Source organism: Octodon degus, unplaced genomic scaffold, assembly GCF_000260255.1.
Source record: "Octodon degus isolate 3935 unplaced genomic scaffold, OctDeg1.0 scaffold00184, whole genome shotgun sequence".
Lineage (NCBI taxonomy): Eukaryota > Metazoa > Chordata > Mammalia > Rodentia > Octodontidae > Octodon > Octodon degus.
The window spans coordinates 812,802-835,165 of record NW_004524760.1 but is presented as its reverse complement, the minus strand read 5'-3'; the positions used below and the strand labels follow the sequence as shown (position 1 = coordinate 835,165).

Sequence of the window (22,364 nt, the reverse complement as noted above, 5' to 3'; positions counted from 1 at the left end):
CCCCCGCGGCCGCCGCCCGCCGCCGCCGCCGCCGCCGAAGCCGCTTTCTCTGTCTCGCTCCTTCCTCCGCCCCCGACCACACCCCCTTAAAGGCCCAGCCGGCGCGGGGTCCCTCATTCTCACCCCGCCTCTGGGGAGCTCATACCGAGAGGGGTTCCGTGCCTGGCTCTCTGTACCCCCTAATTTAACCTTCCAGCCCCAACCTGGGGTACTGTGCGCTTGAGGTTTCACACTTCCGCCAGGACACTAGTCTTCCATGAACTCTACCCTTAAAGAAGGAGCTGGGGCCACATAGGTTTGGAGGAGAGGTGGGTACTGTGCAAGGTGGGGCTGGGAGAGCAACCTTGGAGACCCGGACATTGGGGCCTCCGAATTCTGGCTAGCAAGGGGCAAGCGTGCTTCTTTGCGCGGGCAGACACGTGCACGAAGCTCCGCGGAGGGGCAGTGGGAAGGTAGGGAGGAGCTGCCCTGATGCCCAGCGACCTACTTGGCGGGGTCCCACGCCCTCCGTGAAGTCCCACTTGGGGGTGAGCCTCCCCCCCCCAACCTGAAGGGCCAGCCCAGGGCAGCCACCGCCCACTGGCCAAGATGGCTGCCGGAGCGGCATTGTGGGAAATGTAGTTCGTGACCAGGCCCCGCGTGGCCGCCCTGCACTCGGTGGAGCCGGCCAGAGAGCACACTTGTGTGGGGGCTTCCTTCCCCAGCCGGCCTGGCCACACCCTGAAAACAGCGCGTATGGGGAGGAAACTCCGACTCTTAAGAACTGGGGAGTTTGGGAGCTGGGACTCAGGATGATGAAGGTAATACTAACGCCTGGCTCAGAATGTCTGTTTATCTGGACCCACACGAAGTGGTCTCTGAAGCAGGCAGTCTATTCTCCCCTTTGATTGTCTGCTGATTGACTTTAAAGAAAATGTTTCATTCATTTCTTCATTGTGTCTCCCACTTCTAGGTGGTGAGCCCAGTCACAGGAGGAAAGCTGTGTGGACTTTGTTGACTCCCAGGCTTTGATCTGCCCGTCCCCCTACAAACCTTCCAATGTCAGGAAATCACCTGAGCCCTGCAGAAATCCAGCACCTTGAATTGTCAGATTCTTAGCAGGCGCTCTACAGTTTGAAATAAATGAGGGAAAGAAAGGGTGGGTGTGGTGAGTTGCTTCTGGATTGCAAATATGAGCCAGTTTGAGCAATTTAGAAAGGCCCCATCTCTAAATAGAACTTTTAAAATGAGCAAAAATGACTGGCTTCCTCAAAAGGTTGTAGTGAGAATTAAATAGGAAAATTTGGGGGAATTACTGTACCATGGAAGTTAATTGAGTCACAGAGTTACATAAATGGGAAGCTGAGATTTTTGAGCTCTATGATTCAGCCCCCATTCTCCTACCCAATTGAAGGTCCCTACTTATCCCCTCTCCACCTTTTCCTGGACACCACTCAACTCAATGGGCTTGTGCAACCCAGCCTAGGCTGTCTGTAATGGCATGCTCACCCTCTGGAGTCCCCTACAGAATTTCAGGATCCAAGAGGCATAAAGTCCCAACCCCTCATAGGTACCCCTTCTGTGGGTGCTAGAGAAAGAAGCCCTCCTACAGGTGGGGTTGAGAAAGATCAGCCCAGATGCTGGGAGATAGCTCAGTGGCACAAGTGCTTGGACCAGGGTTAGATCCCCAGTACCACATGCTGCGCTGCCTCCACCCCCTCCCAGGCTCACTGAACCAGGCACTAGAGACCTGGTGGGGCATGGCACATGTCTGTAATCTCAGCACTGGGGAGGCTGAAAACACAAGGATCACTAGAGTCCAAGCTGTGTAGTGAGACCCTGTACCAAATATATTAAGAAAGAAAAAGATGGGCCCAGAGTCACACAGCTGGTTCTGCATCCAACAAGAACATGGGACTGTAGTCTCCTCCTTTACCCTATAATGGATGAAGAGTCAGACAAGAGACTGTGAACAGTGTGTGTCAAGATGAGGTGGGTTCTTCAATTTTAGCCTGGGAAGGGCTGACTGTTGCCCTTGGCAGTTCAGCAGAACCCACCCATGCAGAGCCTGACCTCTGGCTCCAAATCTGGCCTGACAGGAGCATTGCTCTACCAAGTCCTAATTCCCCACCATTCCCCACCTCACCCTGCCAGGGTAGGGCAGTTCTTTCTGAACCCCAGGACTGACTTTGACCTGTGGGTGCTCATGGATTAGAGGGAGGATATATGTGAATGGCTCCTTGTGCCTAGCAGGTACTGGGAGTTGGTGACCCTGAGAACTGATTTTCCTGTCCCTTAGGGGTGGTATGAAGGTGTCTGGTTGAGTCCAAATGTTGATGCTCCTCCAAGGGCTCTCTTGGGCATTCCATTTCTGTCTTTCCCTCTAGCCTTTGCCCTTGTGCACCACCCCCAGATTCCTGGGACCAACTTTTCTATCCAGTGCCTTCCTGTGCCCATTCACCCCAACAATAGGATACAGAAGGCATGATAGCTCCAAGAACCTTAGCTTAAAAAAAACAACAACAACAACAACAAAAAAAACAACCGGGACTGGAGAGATGGCTCAGTGGTCTAAAGCACCTACTTGGAACAAGCTTGGCAAAGCACAGGGACCATGGTTCGATCCCCCAGCACCACATGCCAGCCAGCCCCACCCCCAGGTGGGCTGAGCTGTCCACACACACATACATACACACACAATAAATAAATGTTAAAAAAAAAAAAAAAAGTTAAAAACCAACCAAATAGCTTTGGAGTGCAAAGCCTGGGTTCTGATCCTGATTCTGCCCAGTAGACAAAGAAACAGTGGGCAAGTCACTTACCTGCCCTAGCCTCCTCCAGGAGGCTGATCCTCCTGACCTCCCTCCCAGTGGCTGGGCCCAGAGCTCATTGCATGGCAGCCTGGCTCCCAAGCTTTGTTCTGCTGGGCCCTCCTGGGACTGAAGTGTGTGTGCTGCAGCTCCTCAGGCTTCTAGCTTCAGGCTGTGGTCTCCTGAGCTCCACCCTCCCAAGTCCTGGCCTTCTCCCACCAGAGTGTGGCTAAGGCCCTGGGGAGGGACCTGTGGGCCACAATCACTCTGTTAATCGAGGGTAGAGGCCGGAAGGGCTGACTTCCGCCATTACTGCTTGCCGAGAAATCCCATTACCATTACCAGGATAGGAGAAAAAGTGTCCAAGGAGGAAGGAGCCCTCTAATGGGGGGCCTGCCCTGGCCTCAGGAGACATGGGAGTGTTGTGGGGGAAGAGGCCCAGGCCCAGCCATCAAGCTGCTTTTCTCTTTTCCAAGGAGCTGGCGCTCCATGCTTCTGTGAAGTTCCTCTGTCCAAGGCTGAGGGTCCAAGATTCAGATACACTCAGCTCAGACCATGGCTATAGCTAACAGGGTCCCTGCCCTGGTACTGGTTCCATGTTCTCTCCTTCCCCCTCTGACACCATAGCTTTCCTCATGCCAGGCTGTGGGGTGTGTGTGTGTGTGTGTGTGTGTGTGTGTGTGTGTGTTCTATCCCACATATTTGCTAATTTCTTCTGTCAACTCCTAGCTTCTGGACTAGGAGACTAAGGCATAGAGAATACACTGTGCCATCAGCTAGTTCTGGATCTGAATCCAGGCCTGTAGGAGCAGATGCTGGCCTTCCCCCAGCATAGCTGAGTTCTCCCAATGAGATCTGGTGATCCCCTGGTCTCTGAAGGGCATGGCTCCACAGCCCTGGTGAGAGAAGAAAAGGATCACAGGACCTGTTCTCCCTATCTGTCTCAAGGGCAGGAGACAGAACATCAGAGCATTGAATCCTACAAAGTGTGTGATCTTGGGCAAGTCCCTTCCTCTTTCTGGGCCTCAAGTGTAGATAATAATAATTACACCACACAGTGCCAGGGCCAAAGACAAGAAGATACACTAGGTTAGCATCGGATACCAATATGGTGAGAATCTGGGGGAAGGCTGATGGTGTCCTGGCACAGCCTGCCTGGGAGGGTCTGAGAGCTCGGGGCAAAGAGGCCTGCGGGGGCCACTCCTCCTTTGCTAAACCCTCCTCCCCCAGAACCAGCTCCATCTCTTTCTGGGTTTCTAGGTGACTTGGCTGGCCCCTCTGGATGAGTTCTACTTTAAACCTGCAGCTGCTGTCGCCTCTGTATGGGGGGGTGTCCCACAGGGGCCCCCAGGCAGGAGCCCCCCCAGCCAAGCCCTGCGGGAGGGGCCACAGCCCCCACCCATCCCAGTGCCCATGCGCCTTCCCCTCCTCCCAGCTCTGGCACACAGATTTCAGGGCACCTGCTGTGGGCCAGGCTCTGCTGAGCCCCTCCTTTGGGGACATTCACGAGGCTCCTGGCCCTTCTAGGCAATAACCAGCCGCCTCTTCACCAAATCTCAGCAGCGTGGCCACAGAGACAGGGTGGGGTCACAGGTCGGCAGCACCGAACATGGCTTTCCAGGGCTCACTCTGGGTGCTCGGGTCCTCCGGAGGTAGCTGGCGCCCGACCTCCCAGGGCTGGAACCGGGAGGGGCGCCTGCTGGCGGGAGGCCCATTAGCAGGCTAAGTGCTCCGGGGGAGGGGGAACTACGCTGCCGCAATGGGGTTGAGACAAAGCGAGGGCACGGGATTGGGGCGGCTTTTCCTGCATACAGCTAAGTGCAGCAGGACGGATTGGGGACAGAGTTCTGCTTTCCCTGGCTGAAGTCCTGACCTCCAGTCCCTTGTCCAGACAATCTTGGGCAATCTTATGAACACTCCGTCCCTACAACTGTACTCCAACAGCAGCAGGACCCCAAAAGAGTCGATTCTTGTTGCGTCTCCTTCCCAAGCCCCCCACTCTTACAGGTACGCTTCTCCTTGTCCGCCTGTGGCTGCAGTCGCCGCCCCGGCCGCTAGGGGGAGCCGACACGAGGTGGGCGGGCTTGGGCGGGGCGGGGGCGGGGCCCGGCGCCAGTCTCTAGTCCGTCCGGGACAGACAAGCGGGCGGGCGCTGACGCCGCGGGGCCGAAGCGGGCCGCGCGGGAGCGCGCGGAGGGAGCGGCGGCGCGGTCGGTACCCGTCGGGTTCCGGGGGTCCGCGATCCGCTCGCGGCTCGGCTATGGCGGGCGCCAGGCCCGGCGTCCACGCGCTGCAGCTGGAGCCGCCCACGGTGGTGGAGACCCTGCGGCGCGGGAGTAAGTTCATCAAATGGGACGAGGTAAATGTGCCGGCCCTCCGCGCTGCCCAGATTCCGAGGACTCCCCGTGCGCGCTCTGTCTGGTGCTGGGGATCCCCACGCCGGTCTCGCCTGGCTACGGCGCCCCCATCCCAGCCCGGCTGCACTCCGGAAACTTGAGTCTCCAGAGTCGTCCCGGTAATGAAGACTTTGTCCACCCTACCAAGCCCAGTTCCTCAGCTCGGGGAAATTGGTGATCTCCACTCTTTGGAGCCAATATTCTGAGCCAAATAAATCCCGAGCCCCATTTCACTTGCCGTTTGCACCTCTCCCTGCCAGAGTAATTCTAGGTCCAAGACCCTGGCCGGGGCCCCAGACCCCTGCGGCGCAGGACGCCCTAGAAGGCTCGGGTGCCCTCGTCCTGAGTAGGTGCCACTTCAACCCCGCTGTCCCCGGTGCCGGCCCCTGAGCGAGCTTCTCCATTCATCACTTCTTCAACCTCTTGGTTTTTCCGCCCCGCTTCTGGTTCCCAGGCCAGCTTCAGTTTCAGGTGGGAGCATCGAGTCACGCCCCCGTAGTGGACAGTCCCTCCCAAGTTCCTCCACCCCTGGAAACTTTGCTTCTCACTCCTTAGCCTGGGACTTTGAACCCCAATAAATCCCAACCTCTCCTTTTACCCTCCTTGCTCCAGATAGTTTCCAGATGCTCAGGCCCCCACCTGCTGCACCCCATCTCGGTTTCGAGCCTCATTCAGGTTTTCACAGTGTCCCCTCTCCTCTGCACAGGGCCCCTCCTTCCCCGGGGCCTCCACCCGGCGGGCTGCCAAAGGTTCCTTGCTGTTCCTCCCCAGTCAGGCCACAGGCCTGGAAGACGCTGGGCTCCTTTCCGGCTGGGTGGGGCTGGAAGGCGTGGGAGCTGTTGGGGGGGAGGACTGGGGGCGTGTCTTGGGCAGCAGGTGTGCGGGTGAGGGTGCCTGGGCACCCCGCGGACCCAGGAGACCCCTTTTTTTAAGGCTAGTCTAAAGGGAAAAGTTTCCCCTTTTCCTTCCAGTGTGATAAACCCAAATAAGGAAGTGGGAACAGGGAAAGGGCTCTGGGGGTGGGGGTGGGGGTTGCTGACCAGGCTTGAGGCTGGAGAGCCAGGGGCCAGACCCTGGGGAAGGGCCAGTAAGGCCCTAGGGCCACAGACCTCCTCCTCCTCCTCCTCCTCACAACAATGGGGGACTAGGCTGGGAATCCCCAAGAGGTTATAGGGCAGTGTGTCAGCACACTGTCGGGGAGGACGGCTTTGAGGGTCCACTGTCTCCTCCCTCCCCAGATCAGCTGCTGTCCTTTATATGCACAGCCTTCAGTGGGTAGGGCTGGTGCAATCCCCATTCTCCTGAAATGGAAACTGAGGCCTAACACTGGGCGTTATGGCTGAGGGCAGGAGTGGGGGCCCTGTGGGTACCTTCCTTGGCTCCCTACTGCCCAGATGACAGGACATTAACAGTTGTCCTCTTGACTTTGGGCAAGCCTTCCCATGCCTCAGTTTGCTTATGTGTAAAATAGTGTTGTCAGGAGGCCAAAGCAAGGTCACAGCTACTAAGTGTTTTGTGCCATCCCTGGCCTGTGGTGGGGTCACATGAATGTAAGCCACTGTATATTTGGTGATGGGATTGTGTACCAGACAATGAGCAGCAGCTGGGGGGTAGCACCCATCATGAGGTGGGGGGCCTTTTTCAATTAGAAGGGAGCTCTTTCTCTGGCCAGCTGTCCACTCAAGTGCTGAACAAGTCTGAATCCTTGAGGACATCTCCCTGGCTCTTGAGTCAGTCTTGATTCGCCAGGGGTGGCCCTGGGAATGTGCCAGGCACTGGGCACTCTTCAGAAAATGGGGCTGGTGTGCTTTCTTCCCTGCCCCCTCCAGTTGCAGGGCTGTTTGGGAAAAGACAGCTCACTGCCCAGCCCTGGATGACTTGTTTCTCTGTAAGATGGGGTAAGCCTAGTGAGGGTCCTGGGAGGTGTAAGATGGCAGGTGCTGGGCTTGGTGGCAGATTGAGGGGTGGTAGCTAACCATCATGAGGCCCTAGGGGGGACTTTCATCCCACAGTTGTCTGATTCTGTAATGGGCTCAGCTAAGGGGGATGTGGAGTGAGGGTTCCAACTGTCATAGAGCTCTTGGGCCTTCTGGGGAAACTGAGCCCAGGGTAGCATCAGGGGAGGCCTCCCAAGCAGGTGGGATGGGTTAGATTTCATGGACAGAGAAGAAAGCAAACGATTTTCTTGCTTTCTTGCTTGTTTTCTTTCTTTTTTTGTGCTGGCATTAAACTTTGGGGAGATCTACTACTGAGCTACATGCCCAGCTCTTTTTATTTTATTTTTGTGGTATTATGGACTGAACCTAGGCATTCTCTGTTTTTATTTTGAGACTGGGTCTTGCTAAATTGCCCACAAGGACTTGAACTTTTGGTACCTCTGTCTCAGTTTCCCTCAATGCTGGGATTACAGGGATGGATGGTACAGCTTGGTTATGGGATTTTGATAAGGCAAAAGCTGGAAGATGGGGAAAAAAACAAACTCCTGGAGCAAAGCAGGAGCAACTAGGAGGGATGTTGGGGCCAGCACACCAAATGTCACACTGAGGACTTTGGCTTTGTTCTGAGGGCCATAGGCAACCATGATGGACCTGTGGGCTGGATTAGACTTCCTCTTGACCTACTGGCAGGAACATGGATGTGGACAACTAGAAGGGCCCAGAGCCCAAGGCCAAAGCCTGCCGAAGCTTGCCCTGAGCCTTGTTGTCCTGTGCTATCCCTAGGAGACCTCTAGTCGGAATCTGGTGACCCTGCGTGTGGACTCCAATGGCTTCTTCTTGTACTGGACAGGACCCAACATGGTGAGGGCAGGTGCTGGTGGGGCCATTACAGGCCAAGGCTCCCCTGCCCTGGGGGTGGGGCCAGGTCCTGGCTGATCTCTCTCCTGGCTCCCCAAATAGGAAGTGTTAAAAGCAGGGGCTAAGGGGTGGAGTAGTCACTCCCCACCCTGGGTGGGGAGCTTGGGGGCTCCTACTCTGGTCCTGCAGCTGCTAAGTCACCCTGGAGTATGGTTTCCCCAGGAAGTGGACACACTGGACATCAGCTCTATCAGGGACACACGGACGGGACGTTATGCCCGCCTACCCAAGGTGCGTGAGGTGGCCCAAGATTAAGGGAAGGAGGCTCTAGGAGCAGGAATACCCTTCCTCACCCTTGGCTCTTGCCACTTAGGACCCCAAGATCCGAGAAGTGCTTGGTTTTGGGGGCCCCGATTCCCGGCTGGAGGAGAAGCTAATGACAGTGGTGACTGGGCCAGACCCAGTAAATACCACATTCCTGAACTTCATGGCGGTGCAGGACGACACTGTCAAGGTGGGCTGGGGCTGAAGGACAACCTGAGGCGTCCCTATCTTATCACTTCCTGAGCACTGGCTGTGTTTCATGCAGTTCTCTGACTTGCTGTGTACCAGACCCTGTTCTAAGTGAAGGGTGGGGCAGGCCTGGCCCCTGTCTCCCCTATTTACCTCCTCCCCCTATGCTGGCCCCTCAGGTCTGGTCTGAGGAACTGTTCAAGCTGGCTATGAACATCCTGGCTCAGAATGCCTCCCGGAACACCTTCCTGCGAAAAGCGTGAGCCCAGGGCCACCCTGGTGGCACTAAGAGGTTGTGGGGTGTCATGTGACTGTTCTCAGGCTGACTCCTGCACCTCCCTCCCCAGATACACAAAACTGAAGCTGCAGGTGAACCAGGATGGACGGATTCCCGTTAAGAAGTGAGCACCCTTTCCCTCAGCATCTTCTCTCCTGCCCTGACCTTGGTGGCCTTTGCCACCACTGACCCTGACCCCTCCTGCTCGAATCAGCATCCTGAAGATGTTCTCAGCAGACAAGAAGCGGGTGGAGACAGCGCTGGAGTCCTGTGGCCTCAATTTCAACCGGGTGTGTGGGGTGGGGTGGGACTAGGGGTTTCTACTCTTTGGGGCTAGATCTCCCAGGTTCTCACCCCTTATTCTTCACCTCGCCCCCAGAGTGAGTCTATCAGGCCTGATGAGTTTTCCTTGGAAATCTTTGAGCGGTTCCTGAACAAGCTGTGTCTGCGGCCAGACATTGACAAGATCCTGCTGGAGATGTGAGCAAGGCTGGGCCTGTCTTCCGGTCCCTTGTACTGCTGTGTCTGGTCTCTCCTGTGTCTGGTCTCTGCTCTGTGTGTCTCCAGCCCTGTGAGGACAGGGCCCCTGTTGGACCAGGTCCTAGAGTACTGGGAAGAGGGCAGGATAAACATAATGTACCCATGCTCAGAACCACAGGTTCTGTAGCTCAGTTATGGTAGTTCTATGCCAGCCCTTTGCCACAGTTGATTTATGAGATCCATGTGGCCCAGACTTGTTATGGGACCTGCTTGAGCCCGCAGAGCAAGTGAGGGCTGGAGCCAAGACTGCGTCCAGGTTCTGGAAGCACAAGGTGATGGCTGAGCGTGAAGCGGCTTCCATAGCCCTTAATAATGCCATTGCCAGCTCGTCTGCTGCCCCAGAACACTGAACAATGAGGAGTGTGGATGGGGAAACTGAGGCCCAGAAGAGCAGACACTTGCCCAGAGTTGTACTCTGGCTGCTAGAGCCAAGCATAAGCCTTTAACTGCCTGTTCCAGGATGAGAGTTTGGTATGGGGGAGTGCTAGTGAGCCTCCAGCCTGAGCAAACTTCTGGCCCCTTAGAGGTGCCAAGGGCAAGCCGTACCTGACGCTGGAGCAGCTCATGGACTTCATCAACCAGAAACAAAGGGACCCGAGACTCAATGAAGTGCTGTACCCACCTCTGCGGCCCTCCCAGGCCCGGCTGCTCATTGAGAAGTATGAGCCTAACCAACAGTTCCTGGAGCGCGGTGAGCAGTGAGTGGCCAGGGTGGGGGAGGGTGGGAAGGGCCTAGGTCACCTGCCTCTGCTCCACCACAGACCAGATGTCCATGGAGGGCTTTAGCCGCTACCTGGGCGGGGAAGAGAACGGCATCCTACCCCTGGAAGCCCTGGACCTGAGCATGGACATGACCCAGCCACTGAGCGCCTACTTCATCAATTCCTCACACAACACGTACCTCACAGGTAAGGGGCGGGAAGTGGTTCACACCTGGCCTATGTCCTCCTTTGCCCTCTGGCCCATCGCTACTTCTTTCCTGGGAGCACAATTCTTTCACCTAATTTGCTCATTTGTGGGGCAGTGCTGGGGAGGCAGTGGGGGATGAATAGCCTGCTCTTGGAAGCAGGGCTTCTCTTGGAGTATGCCCATTTTGAGGTTGGAAAGCTTCCCTGCAGAGGGGCTGAGATGTGTGCTAGAGGGGCAACTTAGCAAGACCATGTTTCAAAATAAAAAATGGGGGGCCGGAGAGATGGCTCAGTAGAATAAGCGCGCAGGAGCCTGAGTTCAATCCCTGGTTCTGCAAAAAAATTAAAATTTAAAATTAAAAAAAAATAAAAATTGGGGCTGGGGGTGTGGTTCAGTGGTAGAGCACTTGTTTGGCATGTACAGGGCCATAGGTTCAATTCCCAGCAGTCCCCTCCCCTCAAGAAAAGAGAAGAAGGAAGAAAAGAGGCCAGAGAGGCAGGTGGGGTCTGGGCTAGAGCAGATATGTGGTGGGAGAGGAGGCATGGAAGGTCTGTAGACTCCTCTTGAGTAGCAGAGTTGTGTTGGAGGGTAGAAAGTAGGAGGGAATATGAACTAGTATGCTTGTAGAAGGCTCTGTGGGGATTGAATTAGAGGAAGGGGGGGCCTGCAGTCCCCCAGGCAGGAGGTGGTGAGGTTGGTTATAGCCAAGAGGCTGATGTCAGGAGTGAAGACAGGGAGGCATAGCTTGGTGTGGTCCTGGAAGCTATGGTGGGTATAGGGAACTCCCACAGTTCTGGCTAGTGGCACAGGAGGGTGGTCGGGAGCAGATGAAAGAAGTCAGCCCTGGAGGAGGGACCACGCTAACCCAAGCTGGCCAATGCCTGCTTTACGCCCACTAGGTGGACACTGGGGTGAGGGCAGGACCCAAGCCTTGCCCCCAGGGAGTTGGCACTAGTTCCAGTGAATGAAGGAGTAAGCAGGGGCTGGCCAGGGTGCCAGAGCTGGACTGGGCTGCCAAGGGGGCCTCTGTGTCCCTAGTATGGCCTGGTTGAGTGTGGAGTTGGGGTGGTGAGTGGCTTGGTGCAGGTAGCCCTGGTGACACAGCCTCACCCCCAGCGGGGCAGCTGGCTGGGACATCGTCGGTGGAGATGTATCGTCAGGCACTGCTGTGGGGCTGCCGCTGCGTGGAGCTGGATGTGTGGAAGGGGAGGCCGCCTGAGGAGGAGCCCTTCATTACCCATGGCTTCACCATGACCACCGAGGTGCCGCTGCGTGATGTGCTTGAGGCCATTGCCGAGACTGCCTTCAAGACCTCACCCTACCCTGTTATCCTCTCCTTCGAGAACCATGTGGACTCGTGAGTGGTTTCTGGCCCAGTGACCCCACCCTCAGGCCCTTGAAATGTTTGTCTTGGAAATCTCTAATAAGGAGGCCTCTGATGGTGGTCACTGAGTGCTCCAGAGACAGCCCTCCCACTGTGCTCTACTGACCTCTGACCCTGGGAACTTGCACCCACTTGCACCCCTCCTGCCCTGCCTTCGCTCCCTCCAGGAACTTTGACCTCTGATGTTGGGCTTACAGGGCCAAACAGCAGGCCAAGATGGCTGAGTACTGCCGCTCTATCTTTGGGGACGCACTGCTCATCGACCCACTGGATAAGTACCCGGTATGAGGGCTTGAAGCCAAGTCAGGTCTCATGGGGAGTGAGGGGTGCCGAGGTAGGCCCTGACCTGTCCATGCTTGCCCAGCTGGCTGCGGGCACTCCTCTGCCCAGTCCACAGGAGTTGATGGGCCGAATCCTGGTGAAGAACAAGAAGCGGCACCGGCCCAGCACAGGCCTGCCTGACAGCTCAGTGCGCAAGCGCCCGCTGGAGCAGAGCAACTCAGCCCTGAGTGAGAGCTCTGCCGCCACTGAGCCCTCTTCTCCCCAGCTGGGTAAGGCCTGCCTCAACCCTACCTTCTGGCACAGCACCACCGCAGCCCAGACCTGAGCTGCTCCTGCTGCTTTACCACCCCTGCCCTGACCAGATTTCCCTCCTCCCACATGTCACCACCTTTTGGGTGGGCCTAGGCCCTGTCCACCAAACCAATCTGTGCCCCGACAAAATTTGGCTCTAACTCCAGACCTCTTTTCCTTGGCCTTTTTTTTTTTTTTTGTGGAACCAGGGATTGAACTCAGGCCCCTGAGTTTGCCAGGCAAGCACTTATTCTACTGAGCCATCTCCCTGGCCCCTTCCTTGGCCTCTTGCCCATAGTTTTTCCTGAATCAGGTTTAAGGCTCTGAACTCTTGACTTTTTTTTTTTTTTTTTTTGTGGAACCGGGATTGAACTCAGGCCCTTATGCTTGCCAGGGAAGCGCTTATTCCACTGAGCCATTTCTCCAGCCCTGAACTCTGACTTCTAACCTCAACAAACACATTCTTGTGCTTCGGGAGTGACCATTATACCCTAAACTGACTCCAGCCACCCCATGAGTTATAACTTCAGCTAACTTTTGCCCTGTCACTTTATTGGGGGCTGTATAAACTTCACCTCACTAAGTCCTCCCTCTCTCGTGTATGTCTCTGACCAACCCTTATCTGTAACCTATCTAGTCATTCTTTGTGCCTGCTTTAAGACTATTGTACCCCAATCCCTGACTTCTCACCTCTCTGAGCCACGCCATCTATCTCCCTGAAGAATACAACTCCAGACCTTCACTGTTGATCTATGACCCCTCTGAACTACCACAGGCTTTAATGCTTTCTGACCTCTAACCTCTGACCTCTCTCCAGACTGGAGTACACCTTGACTTCCTCACTGAGTTGCCCCACACACCCTGAGCCCAATCTCCAGACTTCCTGAGCATTGGTCTGTAGTCTTGACCTCTGACCCCTGCCCTCTACAGGATCCCCCAGCTCTGATAGCTGCCCAGGCCTGAGCAATGGGGAGGAGGTAGGCCTTGAGAAGCCCATCCTGGAGCCCCGGAAGTCTCTAGGTGAGGAGAGCTTGAACCGGGGCTCGGATGTTCTTGGACCTGGTGACCGTGAGGAGGAGGAGGAGGATGAGGAGGAAGAAGAACAGACAGACCCCAAAAAGCCAACTACAGATGAGGTCAGATCCACATGTGGGCAGTTGGGGGGAGGTTTGCTGGGTGTTGGGTCTGGCTGTGAACAAGACAGCCACCATCCCTGACCTTTCAGAGTTTAGTATATGTGTGTAGGGTGGGTGTGTCTCTAAATAGGCCTGAAAGTGAGTATACATATATGCTCATGACACGGGTATGGGATGTTGGGGACATAACATGCAGGGAGAGAGTACAAGAGCATGTGCCAAGGCAAAAAGAAAGTGGCGTGGGGATGTGAGGAAATGGAAGTAGCAGAAAAGGTCAGTCTGGTAGGAGATTTGAGATGGGTGTCACGTAAGGAGGGCTTAGATAGGTGGCAGGAGTTCTCAACAAAGTGGCTGAGTTGAGTGCAGATGGCAAGGGGACAGTGACTAGAAGGAGTGGCTGGGAATGGAAATTTGGGCTGGTGTACATGTGAGTAACTGAACTCCCAGGGTTGACGGAAAGGTTCCAGCTTTGAGGGTCAGAAGGGGACTATAAAGGAGGCAACATGTGGTACAGTCCAGAAGGCTGGAAGCACTCCCAGGACAAATGGAAACAGAATGGTCAGGGCCTTGGGGACGATAGAGTCCTGTGGAAAGCTGCTGGACTTGAGACTAGGGTGGAAAGAGGTCAGCACCTGCTTTGTGGGGAAAAGCGAAGGAACGTCCAGTGTGGCTGACCCTAGGTTTGGGGAACACAGGGCACAGCCAGCAGTGAGGTCAATGCCACTGAGGAGATGTCGACTCTTGTCAACTACATCGAGCCTGTCAAGTTCAAGTCTTTTGAGGCTGCTCGCAGTGAGTGGGCTGGGTGATGGGTGGGAGCCAGTGCTGCCTGGCTCTCCTGGATCTGACCCTTCCCTCTGCTGCTTGCCAGAAAGAAACAAGTGCTTTGAGATGTCCTCCTTTGTGGAGACTAAAGCCATGGAGCAGCTGACCAAGAGCCCCATGGAGTTTGTGGAGTATCCTTCTAGGCACTATGACTGGGTGGGCGGAGCTTGTAGATGGTCCTATACAGACCCTTGGCACACAGCACCCAGGCCTGGGATCCCAGTCTGGACTGTCATGGAGCATAGCCAGACTGAGAAGAGGGTATAGCAGAAATGGAGCTTTGCAGGGGCAGGGGATTCCTGGGATGGCAGGGCATGGGCAGAAGGGGGAGACTGACAAAGGGTGGGCATGCTGGGACCTTGTGTAGCCCTGACTGCCAACTTCAGATACAACAAGCAGCAGCTCAGCCGCATCTACCCCAAGGGCACCCGTGTGGACTCCTCCAACTACATGCCCCAGCTCTTCTGGAATGTGGGCTGCCAGCTTGTGGCACTCAACTTCCAGACCCTGGGTGAGCACTGACCTGCCTGCCCCTGACCCCCTCCCTGTCTTCCTCCGCCACATCTTACTGACTTGTGACCCATGACTGAGCGGGCTAGTCTTGGCTGAACAGACCTGTGACCCTATCTAATCCCAGATCCTGAACTCAGACCTGGCTGAACCCCAGTGAGACCCCTCACTTGTCTGATCTTTCCTGAATTTGGGCCCTTGGTGCTGGTTGATTTGACCCCTGAACCTAGACCCTGGACTCCTGGTCCTTCTCCAAGTGGTGCTGTCCTTCCTGCTTCCTGACTTCAGTCCACTCACTGACTGACCCTCTCCCTGCCTGTGTCACCTCTAGACTTGCCAATGCAGCTCAACGCAGGTGTGTTTGAGTACAATGGGCGTAGTGGGTACCTGCTGAAACCTGAGTTCATGCGGCGGCCTGACAAATCCTTTGACCCCTTCACGGAAGTTATCGTGGATGGCATTGTGGCCAATGCCTTGCGGGTCAAGGTGGGACTGGAAGGATCTGGGCCAGGGGTGCTGGGGGGAAGATTCTGAGCAGCTGCTGAGCCTCCTTGGCCCACCTGCCCAGGTGATCTCGGGGCAGTTCCTGTCTGACAGGAAGGTGGGCATCTATGTGGAAGTGGACATGTTCGGACTTCCTATTGATACACGGCGCAAATACCGCACTCGGACATCTCAGGGAAACTCCTTCAATCCTGTCTGGGATGAGGAGGTTTTTGAGTTCCATAAGGTAAGCGAGAGCCTGGACCTGCCTGGGCTCTCAGGTGGATGACAGAAACCAGGTACACTGGTGGCTGGTGGTGACAGTGGGATCAAGGGACCTTCTGGACCCTGTGCATCTCAGTCAAGGTTCCCTGCCCTCTCTTAAATGAGAAGAGGCAGAGAAGGGAGCCAGCAGGAGGGCCTGTCGCCCCCCAGTGGGGAGTAGACATAGCTGGCCTAGTCTTGGAGGCTGGAAGCACTTGCCAGGTATGGAAAGCCCAAGCATGTGCTGTTCTTGCTCTGCAGTCCCTTAGGGGACTTAGCCTTTGTGTCTGATCTGGGCTGACAATAACCTGACTTGTCACCTGGTGGCCCTGTCTGCCTGTGCCCACTATTCAAGGCCTTTATGGCCACTGGTAACCCATTTGGTCAGCTAAATGGGGACAGTGGCCAGCAGTCAGTTTGTCCAAACATAGCATGGTAGCCCAGTGGCCATGTATCTGGGCCCACAGGTGGTGCTACCCACACTGGCTTCACTTCGCATTGCGGCCTTTGAGGAGGGTGGTAAATTCGTGGGGCACCGGATCCTGCCTGTCTCTGCTATCCGTTCAGGTGAGGCTATGGTGGGCTCTGGGCAGCATGGGAGTGGTGTGTGGGGACGTGGCTGGGCCCAGCAACCTCTCCTACTGCCCAGGGTACCACTATGTCTGCTTGCGGAACGAGGCCAACCAGCCACTATGCCTGCCAGCCCTGCTTATCTACACAGAGGCCTCTGACTACATTCCGGGTGACCGCCAGGGTGAGCTGGGGTTGACTTGGTAGGGCCTGGCCAAGGAAGGTTGGCTCTGAGGAGGGTCACATAAGGATGGTTCTTTAGTCCTTCAGTCTAGGAGGACATAGCCTGGAGGCTTCTGTCTCAGCTCCCTTGGCCTTCTGCTCCCCCAGACTATGCAGAGGCCCTGATCAACCCCATCAAGCATGTCAGCCTGATGGACCAACGGGCCAAGCAGCTGGCTTCTCTCATTGGGGAGAGTGAGGTGAGCCCAGGTGACAGAGGGATCAGGTCTCTGGGGTGGGCAGGGCTCAGCTTGCCTTGATCCTGAGGCCAAGGGATGTGACTTTTGTGGCTGTGATTGTAGGTCAGGTGGCAGGGCTGACAGGGCAGAGCTCAGGCAGAGAAAGGCCTGTGTCCTTCTACTTTCTGCTGTCTATGCCTTCCCAGCTTCCCAGCCCAACTATCTGGCTCCCCTCGGCAAGCAGGGCTGGTCAGTGCCTTACCTACCCCATCCCCTCTGCCTGCTGAACAGTCTTCCCAAAGCAGACAGTGAAGGCAAGTAAGTGCCAAGTGTCGATTCCCTGCCAGGCCTGGTGTGAGCTCTTTTCACCTCCTTGGCTCATTGAGTCCTCCCAACCCCCAGTTTGGTCCCTCTGTCCCCAGGGCAGAGATGGACAAGAGGACCCAGTTGCTGCATGAGACTGCTGAGCAGAATGGCCTGGTTATGCCTCTAGCCCTTATTCTTGGCCTCTTAATGCTGGACGTGATGTGTCTGTCATACTGCCAAGTACAAGGACTTCTGCTCGCTTGCTCAGTAGTGGATATGAGATTTTCATGTGTGTTTTGTTTTGTTTTGCTTTGTTTATTGAGACAGGGTCTGCTTTGTAGTTCAGTGTTTAGGTTGGCCTTGAACTCACTATGTAGTGCTGGCCCTGCCCCTGGAGTGCACAGATTGTGATTGAGACTGGGTGTGGTGGCATGCACCTGTAATCCCAGCACTTGGGAGGCTGTAAACAGGAGGATTACCATGAGTCTGATCTATGCAGTAAGACCCTGTACACCCTGTCCTAAATACAAAAACAAACAAACAAATAAACAACAACAAAAAAAAACACCCAACAACTCATTATGTAGTCCAGGCTGACAAGAACTAGAGACAATCTTTTGCCTCAGCCTCCTGAGTGCTGGGATTACAGGCATCCATCACCATGCCTAGCTCCATTAAAAAAAAAAAAAGAAAGAAAGAAATTTATGAACCCAAACCCCTACAAACTGACTGGTTCCATTTTGTTGTTTTTGTTTTGCGGTACCGGGGATTGAACTCAGGACCTTGCACTTGCAAGGCAAGTGCTTATTCTACTGAGCTATTTCCCCAGCCCTTTTTTTTGTTTGTTTGTTTTTGGTTTTGGTTTTTGTGGTATATTGTTTTGTTTTGGCGGTGCTGGGAATTTGAACTCAGGATCTCAGAGATGCTAGGCAAGTACTCTATCACTGAGGTACATCTCCAGCCCCAGAAGTAGGATGTTAAGGAGGTAGAAGCCATTTGTACTGGAGACACCTAGTCAGACCTGGACTGGAATTTCTCCAGTCTCAAGTGGGATCAAAGCTGCGTAATGGGATTCTGGGCCCCTTTGTCAGGGTAATTTGAGGCCATGGGAGCCTTTCAGATGTGGTACCTGGCAGCCATGAGGACATGGTGGCTTCTGTGGGAAGATGGGGAGCAGAGGTTCTGCCTCATACCCAGACCTAGTCCCTGCGGGGCCGATGGCGGGCAGTGAAGAGACAACTGCAATTAAGGCTGTGCGGCGCTGTTGGCAGGAGAGCCTGGTGCCCACTCTGTGGCTACTTCCTTTGCTGATTTAATCAGGAGCTGAGCAGGGAGGAGGAGCAGCGACTGCAGGCAGAGGTGGCAGACCACAGATGAGCCCAGGCTACAGGCCTGGCGCCAGAATGTTCCCTACCCAGGGTAGATAAGGTTTAGGATCCTTATTCTGTTATCTCTTTACTGTCTGTGGGTGTCCAAATGGCCCTGTGGGTGTCACAGAAGGGGCAACTGAGCAATTGGCAGGTTGGGGCAGCCCTGGTGACTGGGCATGGATGGCCTGGAGAAATTTGTGTCTCTGGAAGGATCGTCCTGCTTTGTTCCCAACAGGCTCAGGGTGGCCCAGAGGCATGTCAAGAGGCCCAGTCCCAGCAATTGGGCTCCCAGCTACCCTCAAATCCTACACCTAACCTGCTAGACACCTCTCCACGCCGGCCCCCTGGGCTGGCCACGTCCCCCACGAGCACTTCCCTTAGCAGTCCAGGTAAAGGGTGTCCTGGGGGGCTGGTTTGAGGGGAGTGACTCTCATCATGCCACCCCCTTCTCACTGTGGCCTCTGTTCCCAGGGCAGCGGGATGATCTCATTGCCAGCATCCTCTCAGGTAGGGTCAGGGTCTGCTAGTGGGTGAGCGGAGGCTGGTACCTAGAGGGCAGCTGTCCCAGCCCAGCCCACCCACCTCACCACTTGCCTTTGCTTCGGCTCACAGAGGTGGCTCCCATGCCACTGGATGAGCTGCGAGGCCACAAGGCTTTGTTGAAGCTCCGGAGCCGGCAAGACCGAGAATTGAGGGAGCTGTGTAAGAAGCATCAGCGGAAGGCTATCGCCCTGACCCGCCGCCTGCTCCAGGGTCTGACCCAGCATGCGCCTGGGGTCCTGTGAGTGTTCTATGGCCACTGACAGGAATGTCAGAGGCTATGTGCCGCATGGGTTCCAGTGTGCACAGCGGACCTGCAGACAGGGCCAGAGGCTGCTCCAGAGGAATGTTTGGTGTAGGGAAGGTGTCCCAAACTGCCCACTCTTTGTTTTAGAAGTGACACTTCTTTTGAAGTTGTCCACAAACATTTGTCAAAACAGAATCCCATGATCTGCTTGGAGCTAACAGTGAAGGGCCTTGTGGTTTGCATAACAGATCTCACCTGCAGGGTAGTACCCTGGCCTCTCTACTTTCCCACCCAAGGGTAGCATCACCCAGAAGGTTCTCTCCACAGGGGCAGGGCCGCTGACTCAGAAGAAACAGAGGAGGAGGAGGTGAAGCGGTACCGAGAGTTCCAGAACAGGCAGGTGCAGAGCCTGCTAGAGCTAAGAGAGGCCCAGGCAGATGTGGAGGCTGAGCGGAGACTGGAATACCTGAGACAGGTAAAAAGCATGGTGAAGGGGCCAGGAGATGGCTCAGTGGAGTAAGCACTTCCCTGGCAAGTGCAAGGGTCTGAGTTCAATCCCCGGTTCCGCCAAAAAAAAAGCATGGGACCAGAGATAGTACCATGAGGTAGCATCAGCCCTCTGGTACCCACTGGTTGCATGTGTCCCCAGACTCAGCAGCGGCTCAGAGAGGTTGTCCTGGAAGCACACACAACTCAGTTCAAGAAGCTGAAGGAGATGAATGACAGGTGAAGGCTTAGGATCTTCTCTGGGTGGGGCAGGGACTTCTGGTATATGAAGAACAGGGCCCCCAGTCCTGCCTCTGATGCTTGTTCTTCTCCTCACCTTTCCAGAGAAAAGAAGGAGCTGCAGAAGATCCTGGACAGGAAACGCCACAACAGTATCTCAGAAGCCAAGACAAGAGAGAAACATAAGAAGGAGGCGTAAGGGGGTTGGGGCTGGGAGCTGTTTGGATGTTGGGGAGGCAGGACAGTGCCTGTGCACTGAGCCCACCTTGCCTTTCTCCTGTGCAGGGAACTGACTGAGATTAACCGGCGGCACATCACTGAGTCAGTCAACGCCATCCGCCGGGTGAGTAAGGTTCCTGGGACACAGTAGCCCACCCTTTCTTTCATTCATCAGAAACCTGCCTTCTTGCTGTCTGGTCTGGAGCCATATTGTCCCCAAAAGGCTTCTAGAGTCTTTTCCCTGGAGCTTTCTGTCCCAGTACCCCATGGATTTGCCTTCTCATGGTTTTTGTGTCCAGCAAGAGCCCCAGGGCCCTGGACCCCTCACCTGAACCCTTGCCTGCCCTCACAGCTGGAGGAGGCCCAGAAGCAGCGGCATGACCGCCTCATGGCTGCGCAGCAGCAGGTCCTACAGCAGCTGGCAGAAGAGGAGCCCAAAGTGAGACTATGGAGGAGGGCAGGCAGTTTGGTGTATGCGGAGTGGCCTGGCCTCCCTGGGACACCCATCCTCTTCTCACAGCTGCTGGCCCAGCTGACTCAGGAGTGTCAGGAGCAGCGAGCGAGGCTGCCCCAGGAGATCCGTCGGAGCCTGCTAGGCGAGATGCCGGAGGGACAGGAGGACGGGCCCCTGGTGGCCTGTGCCAGCAATGGTCATGCAGCCGGGAGCAGTGGGCACATGTCTGGTGCTGACTCGGAGAGCCAGGAGGAGAACACGCAGCTTTGAACTGGCTGAGCAAGAGGTGGCCACAGAGCCAGGGTGGGCACTGGGCAGAGGGCAGCAGAAGACACTAACGCTTTTTTTTTTTTACTTTTGACCTTTAGAAATTTTATTTTTTTAAACCTGGGGCAATGTCCCACTAACTCCCTTCATCCACCTGGGGCCTCCTTACCTCCTTCCTAACCTCAGTCCTAGGGAAGGGGCTGGGCCAGGCCTTGCCCCTCATGATGCCCACACCCCAGAATGCCCTTGTTTCCCTCATTTCCCAGGGAGCACTGGGTGGAGATTTGGAGCTCTGGAAATTCTGGGTCACATTCTCTGGTCTTTTGTTTTTACATGAATAAAAGTGGATTTCAGGGACCCTGTGTGCAGTGTGATTTGGAGAGGACTCTGCCATTTCCTCAGGGGCCTCAGTTTCCCCATGTATAAAATTGGCTGTGAGCTTTGAACTTGACCACTTTGTCCAAGGCCTGCAGTGACCTCCCCACTGCCACAGGAGGCTCTGGCCAACCCTGGGCCTTTCTACTGCTCTGCCCTCTACCTCTAGTTTGATGTCCTGTTTTCCCCTCCCCATGTTTTCCTCCCTCCCAGGCTCTCCCTGTCCCCTCTTCACAGAGGCACAGGCTGCTTCAGGAAGCCTTCCCTGCCCCCCTTCCTGTTGCCTGATATGACCCAAGCACCCAGCATCTTCCGCTGGGCCTGCTTTGGGCCCTACACAAGCAATTAACAGCTGACTATTGGGGGCGGACAGCTGGGTGGAGCTAGGTGGGAAAGAGGGCTCCCTGTGACTCCTGGGAGAAAGAAGGCACGAGTTCCTGACCTGGCAGGACTGGGATACCCTCCATCCCCCTCGTTCCTGTGAGGGAGATGTTCTGCCTCTTTTACAGATGAAGAAACTGAGATCTTGAGTGGAAGTCATGAGTGCTGGGCAACTACTAACTGGAGATATCCTGACGCCGAGGCAGGGCAGCCTGGACCCTCTGTGATCCACTGTCTTCGGCCAGCCTAGAGAACCTACTCCATGCTCCTGACCAGTGTGGAGCTGCAGAGACCCCTCAGAGAGGGTGTGGCTGCTCTGCAGTAGGGTCAGCCTGGCACCTCTTCAAGGCCTCTCCCTGCTTCCTGGCTCTTCCCAGGCTGGCGGCTCCCTCCTCCAGAGGAAGGCTGCCTCTTATCTGCACTTATCTCCTGCCAATGGAGTGTTTTGCTTTGCTTTTGCTGCAGCCTCAGGCAAAGAGATGGGGTGAAGAGGCCACAGCGGCCCTTTCCAGGCTGAGACCTCTGCCCTGGGCCTTTCTCTGGCTGTGAGGCCTCTGGTCCTTTCCCCAAATCTGCTGGCTTAGTTCCCCAGCAGCCACTCATTTCCCTCACTGGCTGACCTCCATTTATCCAAACATTCCAAGTTGGTCCTGGGTCTTCAAAACCTAGCATAACTCCAAACTCAGCTGTGCCCTGTGAACCCCTCCTGAATCCTAAGCCTTGTTGCTCTGCTGTCCTTCCCTGGGTTCATTCTTGACTCTTTAGGCGTCACAGTCCAGCTTCCCCCACCCCTTTCTGGTCAGGTAAGGGTGGAGCTCGCAAGTGGGGGTGGGGTGGTGGTGCTGCTATCTGTAGAACAAGCACTAAAGCCCTGGCCGGGGCTATGCAGGCACCAATAAATCTTTTGGAACCATGCTCGTGCTTGAGTCCTGCTCCAGAGCCCCATGGAAAGCCTCTGTTCCCTAGAGATCGCGCCGCCCCCGCCCTGAGTGTCCTGCCAGGTCCCTGTGCAGCGCTGGCTCCAGGCCGGCCACACAGTAGCTGTTTGCAAGTCGAAAGGGCTGACCCAGATCGGAACAAATGACCACCCCCCCAACACCCCAGGGAGTCCTTT

The 22,364-nt window shown here is 55.6% G+C and overlaps 1 protein-coding gene and 1 long non-coding RNA gene across 3 annotated transcripts; both read left to right on the top strand.

Moving 5' to 3' along the window:
• The first annotated feature begins 587 nt into the window (after positions 1 to 587).
• On the top strand, positions 588 to 1,137 carry LOC111813366. Its single transcript, XR_002818650.1, has 2 exons — positions 588 to 800; positions 953 to 1,137. It is a non-coding gene; the product is annotated as an uncharacterized LOC111813366 (long non-coding RNA).
• Positions 1,138 to 4,937: 3,800 nt separating this feature from the next.
• Plcb3 (phospholipase C beta 3) lies at positions 4,938 to 22,164 on the top strand. Of its 2 annotated transcripts, XM_023704001.1 has the most exons (32): positions 4,938 to 5,148; positions 7,906 to 7,983; positions 8,203 to 8,271; positions 8,354 to 8,494; positions 8,673 to 8,752; positions 8,841 to 8,894; positions 8,985 to 9,060; positions 9,150 to 9,250; positions 9,835 to 10,001; positions 10,072 to 10,218; positions 11,336 to 11,576; positions 11,801 to 11,885; positions 11,968 to 12,154; positions 13,107 to 13,312; positions 14,008 to 14,104; positions 14,184 to 14,268; positions 14,524 to 14,648; positions 14,979 to 15,133; positions 15,216 to 15,377; positions 15,862 to 15,961; positions 16,044 to 16,148; positions 16,295 to 16,386; positions 18,277 to 18,430; positions 18,513 to 18,548; positions 18,654 to 18,822; positions 19,156 to 19,303; positions 19,478 to 19,554; positions 19,660 to 19,749; positions 19,840 to 19,897; positions 20,126 to 20,212; positions 20,294 to 20,513; positions 21,379 to 22,164. In XM_023704001.1, the coding sequence occupies exons 1-31, from the start codon at positions 5,050 to 5,052 to the stop codon at positions 20,495 to 20,497; spliced, it is 3,675 nt and encodes a 1,224-aa protein (XP_023559769.1). In that variant the 5' UTR covers positions 4,938 to 5,049; the 3' UTR covers positions 20,498 to 20,513; positions 21,379 to 22,164. The 2 variants fall into 2 exon arrangements, with proteins under 2 accessions (XP_023559769.1, XP_004643827.1); XM_004643770.2 differs by lacking the exon at positions 21,379 to 22,164 and having other exon boundaries at positions 20,294 to 20,851.
• The last annotated feature ends 200 nt before the right edge of the window (positions 22,165 to 22,364 follow it).

Excerpts from the sequence above, each read along its gene's own strand:
- Plcb3 (XM_023704001.1), top strand. The coding sequence starts at position 5,050 with ATGGCGGGCGCCAGGCCCGGCGTCCACGCGCTGCAGCTGGAGCCGCCC. Across the intron at positions 18,431-18,512 it reads CACTTCCCTTAGCAGTCCAG|GGCAGCGGGATGATCTCATT; the intron begins GTAAAGGGTGTC and ends CTCTGTTCCCAG. Across the intron at positions 20,213-20,293 it reads TGGCAGAAGAGGAGCCCAAA|CTGCTGGCCCAGCTGACTCA; the intron begins GTGAGACTATGG and ends CTCTTCTCACAG.